The 14040-nt window shown below is 45.4% G+C and overlaps 1 protein-coding gene across 9 annotated transcripts in view; it reads left to right on the top strand.

Annotated features, from left to right (window-relative positions):
* ptprub (protein tyrosine phosphatase receptor type Ub) overlaps nt 1-14040 on the top strand; it is a 342049-nt gene that overhangs the window by 183028 nt on the left and 144981 nt on the right. For all 9 annotated transcript variants that reach the window (XM_052494008.1, XM_052494003.1, XM_052494010.1 and 6 more), the window contains exons 7-9: nt 6297-6590; nt 10326-10643; nt 13287-13396. In XM_052494008.1, coding sequence (XP_052349968.1) covers nt 6297-6590; nt 10326-10643; nt 13287-13396 — 722 coding nt within the window. The remainder of the gene's footprint in view (nt 1-6296; nt 6591-10325; nt 10644-13286; nt 13397-14040) is intronic.

Raw genomic sequence — 14040 nt, 5'->3', positions numbered from 1 at the left:
CGGGAGCAGTTCTGAACCATGCAAAGTCTTCCGTCAAGTTTTTCGGAAGATGGCGCGGTAGAACGGATGTGCCTGGGGGGTTATCTCTCTGTGAGGGGGCCCTGAGGATTCTCGGGGTCCATTTTGAGACCTCCGGCTCAGCGACGCTAAACTGGAACATTCGCAGTGGTACAGAGGAAGCTAGCAATGTGGAAGGCTAGGTATTTGTCTTTTATGGGCAAAGTCCTGGTCCTAAAGGTGGATGTGTTGCCGTCTCTTTTGTATTTGGCATACATCTACCCACTGGAAGGCCTCAGTGAGGCTTGTGTTTCAGTTTATGTGGAGTGGCAAGTGGGTCGCCAGGGCACGCATGATCTGTTTAGGGGGTACCACATTTCCCCCTCAAGCTGGACACAATTTTTGTTTCTTTCTTGTTAACGGAGCTTGCTCAGCCAGTAATACACCCGTCCAGTTACCTCCTGCGGGTGTTCTTCTCGTATCAGGCGAGAAGCATAATGGTGTGGTCTAATACGGGTCCTCGGGTGGAACAGCTGCCGTGGCACTTGTGGCACGGCAGCTGCCGTGGCACTTGTGACCAAGTGGCTGCGTGCGCACCCTGAGGTTGAAGTTGCCCGAGTAGGTTTAGATCACAGGCACCTGTACGAGGAGGTCAGAAAGGCAGGGAGTCCGGCGCCTGTAGTGGGCATCTCGGAAGTGGTCTGGGAGGGAGTGCAGGCGCGGGGTCTGGACAACTGGCTCAAGGACCTGAATTGGTTGAGCCTCCATAATTGCTTGCCGGTACGTTCCATCTTGTACCGGTATAGTTTGGTGCAATCCCACACCTGTCCAAGATCCTCGTGCGCCATGTCTTTTGGGACTGTGCCTTTGCCGGAGTAGTATGGGCTAGGGCACGGGTGTTGTTAGGTTTGGTAAAGGGGATTTTGTATTGACGTGGGCCAGGTTAGAGAGGGGTGTAGGGAGAGCGAGACGGACGGATAGGGACAGGTTTCTGCTCTGGCTTCTCATGAGTCTCTTTAAACGGGGGCTGTGGGAAGCAAGGCAGAACATGGTGAAGACAGGGAGAGATTGGGGGGTGGAAGGGATAGTGAGGAGGGTGGAAGGAGATTTGAGGGGGAGGATGAAGAGGGAGGAGAGGAAATGGGGGCAGCATGCTGCTCGGGAGAGGTGGAAGGGGGGTTTAGGGCTGGGGGGTGTCATTTAGATTTGTAAGGGGATAGATTAGGGACGGGGAGATAGGGAAAGGTATTTTGTAGGGTGACGGGGAGGGAAGATGCTCCCCTGAGGTTTTGTTTGGGGTTTATGTTTAGTTTAATTAGTTTAATTAAAATACCATTATTTGAGTATGTATGTACATTATGAGTTGTAAAGAATGAATGGTATTGAAGATAATAAATTATTTTTTATTTTAAAAAAACAGGCCGTATAGGTTTTCACGTTCCGTTTGTTGTTTTTGTATATATACAGTTATTTCATGTATCGTTGTTTTTTCATTAAAGAACATGAGTAACTACCACGCTGCATTTTGGTCCGACTCTCTTTCGACAGACGAACGCCGTTACAGTGGGTGCGCTAATACGCAGATACTTTACCGAAACGGATGGCACAAACAACTGGATTCATTATCCTTTTCATTCCCTGCCTCCAGTCCACTTACCGATATCTGAACAAGATAGCCTCATTGAAATTGCAACTGTTGGTTCTGTGAAGATTGAATTTAATCAGAAGCCACTGCCAGATTTCTGGATTGGGCTGCGCACAGAGTATCCTGCCTTGGCAAATCGCGCTGTTAAGACACTGATGCCCTTTGCAAGCACCTATGTGAGAGTGGATTCTTGGCCCTCACTAGCATGACAACTAAATACAGGCACAGACTGTGTGTGGAAAATGATTTAAGACTGAAACTCTCTCCAATACAACCCAACATTGCAGAGTTGTGCTTCCTTTCAAGCACACCCTTTCTCATTAACCTGTGGTGAGTTATTCACAATTTTTAATGAACAAATAAGGTTTTATATGTAAGATAGTTAACAAAAAGCTAAATTATTGATTATTATTATTATTATTATTATATTATTATTTGTACCCTGGTCCTATAAGAGCTCTTTGTCACTTCCCACGAGCAAGGTTGTGACAAACTCACACTCGTGCTTATGTTTAATAAATGTATTGTATAGTGTTTGTGTGGCAGGCTTACAGTGATGGCAAAAAACAACATTTTAGAGTGCACTGACCCTGGTGCTAGAGGGGATACGCAGCTGGAGGTTTAATGTTTGAAGGGGTACGGAACTATAAAACGTTTCGGAACCACTGATATAGACTATGATGCATGCGCTATCGTAAGCAAAGCACATCCTTTGAATACAATAAGTGTTACTCCAAATATGTATATGGACACTATAAATTAAAACAAAATATGTTTTATTGTCACATACAACAGTGGGTTAACTCAGTGGGAACAGTGGGTTAACTCAGTCAAATCAATCAAATGTATTTATAAAGCCCTTACATCAGCTGATGTCACAAAGTGCTGTACAGAAACCCAGCCTAAAACCCCAAACAGCAAGCAATGCAGGTGTAGAAGCACGGTGGCTAGGAATAACTCCCTAGAAAGCCCAGAACCTAGGAAGAAACCCAGAGATGAACCAGGCTATGAGGGGTGGACAGTCTTCTTCTGGCTGTGCTGGGTGGAGATTATAACAGAACATGGCCAAGGTGTTCAAATGTTCATAGGTGACCAGCAGGGTCAAATAATATTAGTCACAGTGGTTGTTGAGGGTGCGACAGGTCAGCACCTCAGGAGTAAATGTCAGTTGACTTTTCATAGCCGATCGTTGAGAGCATCTCTACCGCTCCTGCTGTCTCTAGAGAGTTGAAAACAGCAGGTCTGGGACAGGTAGCACGTCCGGTGAACAGGGCAGGGTTCCATAGCCGCAGGCAGAACAGTTGAAACTGGAGCAGCAACACAGCCAGGCGGACTGGGGACACCAAGGAGTCATCAGGCTAGGTAGTCCTGAGGCATGGTCCTAGGGCTCAGGTCCTCCGAGAGAGAAAGAAAGAAAGAAAGACAGACAGACAGAAAAAGGGAGTATTAGAGAGCGCATACTTAAATTCACACAGGACACCAGATAAGACAGGAGAAATACTCCAGATATAACAGACTGACTCTAGCCCCCCGACACAAACTTCCGCAGCATAAATACTGGAGGCTGAGACAGGAGGGGTCGAGAAACACTGTGGCCCCATCCGACAATACCCCACCCACATTGCCAAAATGGCAGGATATAACCCCACCCACTTTTCCAAAGCACAGCCCCCACACCACTAGAGGGATATCTTCAGCCCACAAAGATCTCCGCCACGGCACAACCCAAGGGGGGCGCCAACCCAGACAGGAAAATCATGTCAGTGACTCAACCCACTCAAGTGATGCACCTCTCCTAGGGACGGCATGGAAGAGCAACAGTATGCCAGTGACTCAGCCCCTGTCACAGGGTTAGAGGCAGAGAATCCCAGTGGATAGAGGGGAACCCGGCCAGGCAGAGACAGCAAGGACGGTTCGTTGCTCCAGTGCCTTTCCGTTCACCTTCACACTCCTGGGCCAGACTACACTCAACCATAGGACCCACTGAAGAGATGAGTCTTCATAAAGACTTAAAGGTTGAGACCGAGTCTGCGTCTCTCACGTGGGTAGGCAGACAATTCCATAAAAATGGAGCTCTATAGGAGAAAGCCCTGCCTCAAGCTGTTTGCTTCGAAATTCTAGGGCCAATTAGGAGGCATGTGTCTTGTGACCGTAACGTACATGTAGGTATGTACGCAGGACCAAATCGGAAAGATAGGTAGGAGCACGCCCATGTAGGTTAGCAGTAAAATCTTGAAATCAGCAGAACGACAGAATTTTACCTTGTCAGCTCGGGGATTCAACCCAGCAGCCCAACACTATCCACTCGGCTACCTGCAGCCATGTGTATATTGTCTATATTTATGTTTGCCTGATGTACTATATGTGCTTGTTTTTGTATTGTGCAGGGCTCATTTGTCAAAGTGACTTTAGTCTGAATATGACTTCCCTGTTGACATAAAGGTAAATAATAATAATACTGTTCCGGGCTGATCAGTAGAGCAGTGTTGGAGAGCTGATCTATTGGACACCAATGTTGATCCAATATCTCTGCCCCTTCATATCATTCTCTGCAGATGGCCCAACCTCAGTCCCATTACTCACTCTAACCCTAGAGCCTGACACTGCTCTGACAGCTCTTTGATGACACAGCTCAATAGGAGGGTTTGATGCCACGCCAGGCCCTAATCCCTAAACCAGAGGAATGAGATGGAGAGGGAAATAAGGACATGGAGAAGTCCTATTCTACTCGTCTCCTCTAGTGCTTTATATCCTTTGCATCATCACTTCTTGAAACAGGCCTTGAAAGTAGGGAGAGGTGGTAGAGGGAGGGAAAGAGGAGAGAGAGAGTAAGAAAAGGGAGAGGAGGGGGAGAGAGAATAAGTAACGGGGGGGGGGTTGTGAAGTAGCACCAATCTAATCAATTGATAGATGTGGCAGCATGGATTTAGTGATACGGACCATTTAGTGGATAAGAGCACAGCCCCTTGCCAGACCAGCACTGAGCTCACACGGTGTCTGCCAGTAAGCAACAGCCTCAATCAATTCACAGACAGAGGGCCATACAATCTCCAAGTAATGTGCTCAGCTCCATAGAAAACTGTACAAAGAATTCTCAGCTCTAGAATTGTTAGTAGCATTATAGTAGTGACATGGTTGTTGCCGAAGCTTTTTTAAATTCAGAATATGTGGGTTATTTTTGGCATGGCGTGTTCTGTCCTGACTCCTGAGAACTGATGCATAGCCGTTCTGCAACAGGGCCATAACTCATACTCTGTGTTGTATTTCACAGGGACTGCAGTGTGTGCCCCTTAACAAGGCTTTTATAAACAGTCCTCCCCCACCGCCCCCGCTAACGAGAGGGTAATCAGCCTTTTAATTAGCTTGATCAACTAATTTCAGATCCCACAAGTGCTCCCCATTTGGCCCATAGATTACATGCACAAAGTAATCATGTCAATTGAAAAGAGGCCCATGGAGGACAGTGTTCTGTCCCTGCAATGTAGAACACATTTTGCGGAGTTTCACCCCTGAGGTGTTTTTGGCTAAGATGTATCATATCAGTTGTCATGTTTCGATAAACTCATTTTCAGGGATCTCGGAAAAAGAATAATCATTGAGCAAATGCATAAGTAAATAAAAAGCTATGTTATCAAACCTCCAGCTGATACAGTCAGCTGGGTTTGTGTTCCTAAACACAAAATGGTGCTGAAAACAGAAATGCAACAGTAATGAATAATGCCAGTTATAGAAGAATCCTTGGGAAAGTACAGTAAGGGAGTTTTGTTTATGTGAGATGAGGTGAATTTACATCAATATACAGTGTCTCCCTGTGCCTGTCTCCCTGTGCTTCCAGAGGCTTGTGAGGCTTGCATGATTGCCTGCAGTTTGCACGTGCTCCATACAAGTGTCCATACGATGAGGCAGGAATAGAGACGAGAGCCCTCTGAGAGGACAGTCATAACAGACACCGGCACCTCTGCAGGAATCAGGGATTAGTCACAGCCACAGATCTAACTCTGATCTTTCTATCGCTCTTAGTCCTCATTTTTCTGCATTCCCTTCTTCCCCTCACACAGTCACATTTCTGTGTAATTGCTCAGTGGCTCCGAGAGTCTGCTGTCAGTGACATTCGGACGGTGGCCTCTGAAATGAATCCTGCTTTGGCAACTTGTCCTCGGAATGATGTTGAGTTCTCTTCTTTCATCATGGTGACTTCCTCTGTGAAGCTCTTGCATGAATTATGGTGCCAGCGGGAGGCACACATCGCTCAATTAAGAGAGCTTGTATTCTGAGATCATACATATTCCTCAGACCATATGCACAGCTTTTTTTTTCACTCGCGGTTATCTGCTATGTTCATGTATGGCTCGTTAATGCACTATTAATAGGTGTGTCCAATCTGCTATTTGAACCCTTGATCTGCAAAAAAAAGGTGGGGGGCTCAAACAAACCTGAAGGTTGTAGATGGAGTAAAAGTATGAAAAGCTGATAAGCATGTTGTAATAAGACTGATTTGCAATAGTACATAGTATTTTGAAGGACAGTGGAATGCAGTTCAACCGCTTCTGACCAAGATAGTCCTCAAATGTCACATAGATACAGCTACAGTGTATAGAAGCAAAAATAACATTTCAATAACCTCACAGCCTCCTACCCTGTCTTCTTCCCACAGTTCCACCCTCCCCTATTGCGCCCCCACAGCTGCTACGAGCGGGCTCCACATATCTGATCATCCAGCTCAACACGAACTCCATCCTGGGAGATGGCCCTATCATCAGGAAGGAGATTGAGTACCGGGCCAGCCAATCACCTTGGTCCGAGGTCCATGGGGTCAACATGGTCACCTACAAGCTGTGGCATCTGGACCCAGACACGGAGTATCACATAAGTGTGTTGCTGACCCGGCCCGGAGAGGGCGGCACCGGACCACCCGGACCACCCCTCATCAGCAGGACTAAGTGTGCAGGTGAGGGTCTGGGGGGTGTGGCAAGGTCTAGATATTATTGTACAGTATGTGACATTCTCATAGTTGTCAGTGTTTGGTAACACAGAATATTTTGGTAATACATGTTATTAACCACTTGCAAATCCTTGATTAAGTCTTGCCATAATTTTTTTAATTGATTTGCACATTTTATTGTAAGATCATTCTAGTTTTCTTGGTCTGACTGATATGTTTCTAGTCTTGATAAATAGAGGGAAGTGTATCATTCTACAAGCAGTTTGCTTCGTCTGTGGAATTTACCTACGAAACCTCAGAAACGCTCATATTTTTGGTCATTTTAGAGAGGATATTTCCTCAGACTATTCAAAGTACAGATGCCCAACAGCTAGATGCTCAGACTTGATTTAATCTCAGAGTAATTGCTTCATTATATTATTGAATTTGAAAAGTGGAATAGCAGACCATCGACTGTGGTGATAATGTGGCCAAATTGTATTCCAGACTGAAACCCTTCTGTGAGATTGAGAGGTGGTCTTTGTAAAAAAAAAAAAAAAAGATTGCTGGAAGAAAACAACTAGCACACACACACTCAACCACAAAATTCATGTCTATTTCCTGTGGGCATTTGTCCCATGTCTCCTACAGTCATCAGTCTTTAATATGCCCAGCGATCTCTTCCCACCACAAACCATCTCTCACCCCCCCTCCCTGTTCCACCAACCACAGCCTCCATGTCCTGTCTGATGACACATTAAGCACACTCCCTTTTCCCAATAGCCGCAGACACCAGCCATTCATCAGTAAAATAGAGAGCCCAGAGCCAGCTCTCACTCAAAAACACAGGGGGAAAATGAGAGGAAGTAGAGAAAGGATACACAAGGGAAAAATTATTATATTTAAAGAGATAGACATGGAAAGAGGAGAGGGAATGTTATAGTTGTGAAGTGAGAGAGGATGCACACACTGTTCTAATGTAAATTTATTTTAGTGGCATCGTTTTATCCTGTCTGTCATGTTTTTTTCCTCCAGATAATTTTCATACCAATGGTGACTCCAAATAACTGTCTCAGATATCAAAGCCTGACTTCTTGCCCTTTAATTTCCCCAGCTGTTGTTTTCACAACATAAGGGTTAGGTTGTTGTGTCTACTTTATTGTTCTGTTGGTGGCCTGATCCTGATTCACACACCTTCAGATACTCCTCTCCATCACCCTGTTCACCCTCCAGGAGTCTCTAATCACCACCTGGACACCCTTGAGTTCCACTGACCCAACCCCCAGACCATCTGGTCCAGAACCCACACTGACCCCAAACTTCATCATTGCATTATGATCCTCCTCAAATTTGTTGGGCTGCTTAGGTCTAAGCATGAGTCTTAAGTCTTGTTACAGTAGGGATCTCTGGGAGTGTGCTAGTTACCAGAGTGAACAGATGGGAGGCTTGGATCCTCTTGGTGTTCTTATGACTAAAGTTACTTTATTCTCCAAAAAACAGTGTTGCCATGGACTGGGTATGTTCTGCTGTTCCGTGGGAACAACGCCACTCTTCCTGGCTTGCGCTGACCTATATAGTGAAGCCCGGGCGTCCTCCTGTGAGTGCTGTAAAACTAATGGCCGTGAACGTGAACATGGTCTCCGCCCGACTCTGATGGCCAGCCAGGTGTGCTTGATGAGCCATCACTGTGATTATCAGCAGGGCTGCATTATCGTAGCTCAAAGCCCCTCAAGTAAATCACAGAGGAGACAAGTTATTTCCAAACCTATTTAATAGGCTTCCACCTGCTTCTGGGTCACTGAGCCTTCTGGAGAGCCCCCTGCCACCAGACCTCTCTGCCGAGCGAGGGGCTTCATACCGGTGCCTGACTAAAATTAGGAACATTACAGTGTGCTCATCCCTTTCATGGCTCGTCTTCCTCGTCCATCATGGCAGGCCTCCTTCATCTCCCATCTCCCCTGTGGTTAAGTCTCAACAGACTCCCTCCACAGCTCCGCACCAACCCAGGCCAAGGACAACCCTGTCCACAGGTAATCCCATGAATCAGTATTAGTGGGGGTAATAAACCAGAAGCTCTTCCTTTCCTCTCACTTCTATACTGTGAGGAACAAGCATGCCACTCTGGGCTCTGGGCCATGTTGGGGATCCTGCAACCCCTCTCTGAAGGCTGACAGGGAGTGTGTGCTGCACACATTCTTTATTTAGCTTTGAGACTGTGCAGACTATCCATTACACCATAAAGACAATCCTCAATCAAATTGAACAATTGTTTTAACATTTCCTGCCACGTCTAAGGTACCACTACTTTATTACCCAGCCCACATATGTATCTGCTGTCACAAACTGATGTTCAGAACAAAGCAGTGGTCATGTTTCCTTCTAGACCGCAATGCCAGAAAACAAATTTGGAAAGTAAACAGGTGACTGTGGAGGGGCTTAATTATAGATTGCCAGTGTCATGAAATTCTGCTTCAGTGAAAAAGATAATGAATAGAAAGGGATGAAGAGATAAATAGAAGAGCCTTTTGAGTGGTGCATTAGAGTGTGTGTGTGTGCATGTGCCTGTTTGTGCTCGTATATTTCCTTGCATATTCAAAGAGATCACCTTTTAAATCCATCTCCCTTAATTACTCCCATTCTTCCTTTAAGCTTTCCCTCGCTCATCGATGCATTAGCTCCATTGTTTTTAGTCCTCAGCACAAATAACTGCAGTGAGAGAAGAATCCCTTTGAGTGTTATAGTCAGTGCAGGAATGAAGACTTTGGCTGATATAACCTTACTCTTCTCACTGCTTCTCCGCTCCATATCTCCTCTGTCACTCTCACTCTCCTCTGCCATTAGTCCCAAATCCCTATTAAAAGAACAAAGCAATACAATACATTATGTGGAATATTGTTTGACAAAAAGGCATTGATTGTGTTAATAATGGGATGTGACAAATGCCTCCATTGGTAATGTGTTGCCTGAGATTGTCCTTGGCTCACCCCTGTAGCCTGTATCACTTACTGCAACACTGACTGGCTTGTGCTTGAAGGCACAGAGGCTTCTCAGTGTCTCTGTATCCCTCTATCTGTCTATGCCGAGGGAGGAGTAGAAAGACAAGGCTGTAGTTCTCTCTGCTTGAGTCAAAGGAAACAGGGTTGACTCCAAACCCAGCAGTGACCAGAAGTAACTGGGTGACTGCTGAAAACAAGCAGCCTGTCAAAATGACCCAGCAATAAAAATATACTGGCGGAATTGAATGCCCTTGGACAGCGCTCTTATTTATGGTTCTGAATTTGGCCTCTGGGCATGGAACTATAGCGGACACTCAATTTTCTAGTTGACACGTAGGCAGGACTGGCGGGGGTGTGACAGAGACCCGCAGCCTGTCCCATTAATTAGCGTAATTGGCACTAGTCCGTGCATGGCTGGCGGGGGACGTGAGTGTGCCTGGTAGGAAAACTGTTGACCTCAATGATGGGACATGGTAGCGCCACCTAGCTTGGATGAACAGCTTCCAACACATCGGCGTGACCGAGAGAACGTTGTCAGAACTTGTCACACATGGGAACATCAGGGCTATTACTAAAGGATTTCATTAAAACTTAAAGATTTCGTCATTTACACTGTGTTTAAACAGTTTTTATTTCAGCTTTATTTAACCAGGTTAGTCTATTGAGATAAAAATGTGTTTTTCAAAAAAAGACCTGGACCTAGTTGATAACATTGCCTTCTCTCTCTCTTCTTTTCCCTCCCTTCCTCCCACCTTCCCTCCGTTAGAACCAACACGGGCCTTGCGAGGTCTCACAGCCTCAGAGATCCAGTCCAGGCAGCTGACCCTGCAGTGGGAGACGCTGGCCTACAACTTGACCCGCTGCCACACCTACTCTGTGTCCCTGTGCTACCGCTATGCCACCGCAGGGGGCGGCGGCGGTCACAACACTACTGTACGCGAGTGCCTGGCGGTGGAGCACAATGCCTCACGCTTCACCCTGCGCGACCTGCCGGCCTACCATTCCATCCGGGTCCGTCTGGCGCTTGCCAACCCTGAGGGCAAGAAGGAGGGTCGGGAGGTCACCTTTCAGACTGAAGAGGACAGTAAGTGATGAGAGAATGTTGGAGACTTATACTGTACGTAGGAGCTCATACAGGGTACATATTCATAGAAACCGTAATAACATGGGACAATGTTTGAGACATAAAAAGGAACTGATACATACAGGGCACATATTCATATAAAGTAGAACGATAGGAACCATCTTGTGTTAGAGTGCCCTAATGCGAAAATAATATTTTTCAGTGGTGCAATACTCCAGTCTTGTCAGGTTGTTGGTTACTATTCACAAAAATGTGTGGAGTCTGCTGAACACTGCTGGTACATTATATCAGTGCTTTTAGAAGTACCTGATAGCCTGGCAAGGTCTGTTGGCTGCCATCCAACCTCTTCACATGGCTGTCTACCTTCTCAATCCCTGCTTCCCAGAGATCTGTAAGAAACACTTGAATGTTTTAGTGACAGACTGTTCATGGATCACATTGGTGTCTGTCTGTTTAGGTAGTGGTGAAACTTCTGTGAGACCAAAATAACTCAAAGTACCTAGGGAGTCATCCAAAACTTTTCTCAGGAGGGTATTAACAAATTAACAAAAATAGTGCTGTTCAAATGGGCAAAAAAATCTAGCTATCTATACAGTTGGGATTGATAACACTGGGTCAGTCAACATCAGTAGTGTAAAGAACATGAGGGGAGACAGAGAGCTGGTTTCAAGCTCAGGACGCAGCAGGTGTTTATTGCAAAGGACCACAGGAGGAAGCAGGTAGCTGGGTCCAGGGGCAGGCTGAAGGTCATACACAGGAGGCAGGTAGCTGGGTCCAGGGGCAGGCAGAAGGTCATACACAGGGGGTCCAAAAGGGCAACAGTACAGGCAGGGAAAAGGCTTGTAACGTAGTCCGGGAGATCAGACAATAGGTAGATAACAGGAAATCCGATAGGCTAAAGTACAGGCAGGGAATAAGCAAAAGGTGTTGTTAGTGAGGCAGGCCAAAACTATCATACACGGGAGGAGTAAATCACGGGAAACCCAGAGCTCTGAAAGATGTGTGTCACAAAACAACCTTTACATCACAGTGATGGAGTGCAAAGAACTGAACTAAATAGTGTGTGATAATGACATACAGGTGTGTGATTAGAAGGTGATTAGAATCCAGGTGATTTGGGATCTGGAAAGTGAGCTGTGTTCAGGGGATCTACGTGTTTGAGGGTGTGAGTTGGAAGCAGATGTTACAAGTAGCTACAGTTTGATTGAAGGGATTCATAACTATTATTGTCCGTCTCCTTTCCCATATGGTTGTGTCTGAGTAGACTTGAATACAAGCGTTGTGTCCATCTCAAAGAGGCTGCAGTATACCGAAGGATCCGTCTCCTTTCTCAAATGAAAATTAAATATTAATAATCATATCTGAGGCCCACTAGTAAACCAGAAAGAACGGATTTCCCCCCATATCTCCCAATATATTCATTTTTTGCCAAGGCAGCCAACAGCTGCCTCTGTGCATCGCAGATGCCTGGCTGAAGGATGGCAGCGTAGCCTAGTGGTTAGAGTGTTGGACTAGTAACCGAAAGGTGGCAAGTTCAAATCCCCGAGCTGACAAGGTACAAATCTGTCGTTTTGCCCCTGAACAGGCAGTTAACCCACTGTTCCTAGGCCGTCATTGAAAATAAGAAATTGTTCTTAACTGACTTGCCTAGTTAAATAAAGGTAAATAAAAAATAAATAAATAAAATACATTTTTCCATTAAAAAGAAACTAAACAAACGCACTGTTCTCACACCAAAGGGAGAAAAAAAAGTGTTTGAGAGAGCGAACGAGAATGAGAGAAAAAGCGGGGGAGAGAGAAAGAGAAAAAAAGAGATACCTGTCAATTATAAACACACCCTTCAAAAGCTTTTAATCAGGAACTCTCTTTCCAAACTTTGTCACTACCAAAATAACACCAGACTCAGCTGTTTCCTCACAGCGCTGAATGGTTGTTGCTTTAGCCCCAACTACCCCTCCACCCTGCACTCTACACACACAGACTAATGGGGATTGTGGTCTGGAGAAAACCACAGAGCACAGAGGATACTATCAAAACAGTTAGCATTGTTTTTATAGGGATGTGTCTAGGCCAGGCTTCCCCCTGGTGTCCAGGCCAGACAGAGCTTTAACAGCATTCATCATTTATCCGAAGGTCATCACTTGCCATCAGCTGAGGATGCATTTAATCACCACTATTCCACTGAGTTATTTTGAAGGCCTAAGACTCATGGTACGATAGAAATGCTTTGTCCACTGTTGTACAGTAATTATATAATGTCACTGTCAGACTCGGTGCTCAAAGTAATATCTTTATCACGTAATATGAACCTCGCCATCATGATGATATTATGAATCTGATCCATCTGAATTGACTGTAAGTACTTGTTATTTACTATAGTGATTACTCTACTTCAGTGGTTTTATATCCGTCAATCATCTCCTATTCTCTTTGCTTGTACACGCTCTGGCTGCCCCTGACTATATACACTATGGTTAACACAACACAACTGTATGTCCTACATGGTGCAGAATTCTCAGTTCTGAAGCTAACATTGTAAGAGAGACTCAGTGACATTGACCACTTAATATGATATTGACATTATGAGATGCTTGCTATGATATTACCGCTTCTATTTCCTGACCTGTTGCTTATTTCCAATAGTACCCGGTGGCATCGCCCCTGAATCGCTGACCTTCACCCCCCTGGAGGACATGATTTTCCTCAAGTGGGAGGAGCCAGTGGAACCCAATGGTCTCATCATCCAATACGAGGTAAGGATGCTTCCCACTCTGCTTGATGCCCTCCAATCATCTTCCTCTAAACAACAGCGCTCTCTGTTTCTCTCCACGCATCTAATAGTACATCTAGAGCTAGAAGTTAAGAAAAATATGTATCAGCATATAGCACTGCCATGCATCATCACATTTTTCACCCTAATTTATTAGCACTAATTTATTCATGCTAATTTTGGAGTAGGTCTCCGATGAAAACAGACCATTTGTAATGTTAGTCTCGCTTTCACCCTTCTGTCTTCACCTATGGTAGGTGCTCAGTACAGTATTACCTATACCAGCCTCAAGCCTTCACCCAGCCGTCTCTCTTTCAATGTCATCTCAAGGAGGATATTATTAAATGAGGGTTGTGGTTTGACATATAAAGTGGAGGCAGGGATGGATTTTCTCTCTGTAGCGTCCTGATCTCTCTGAGCTGACAAAGAGAGCTTTAGACGGAGCCACAGAAGAAATCCTCTTAATTTCTCTCCCATTAAAGCTTTGACCTGTCTCCCTGAGCCCATCGACCGCCACGACTCCAGCCTCACAAGCCCCTTCTTGGTCCTCTTTGCTCTTTTTGAAGGCTATTATCGGCTTTTGTATTGGCTTTTGTTATGAGGAACACATAGGTCTCTGTGTGTACC

Source organism: Oncorhynchus keta, chromosome 34 (assembly GCF_023373465.1).
Source record: "Oncorhynchus keta strain PuntledgeMale-10-30-2019 chromosome 34, Oket_V2, whole genome shotgun sequence".
NCBI classification, from domain to species: Eukaryota; Metazoa; Chordata; class Actinopteri; order Salmoniformes; family Salmonidae; genus Oncorhynchus; species Oncorhynchus keta.
The sequence above is the reverse complement of the archived record's forward strand: the minus strand, read 5'-3'. Positions and strand labels throughout refer to the sequence as shown.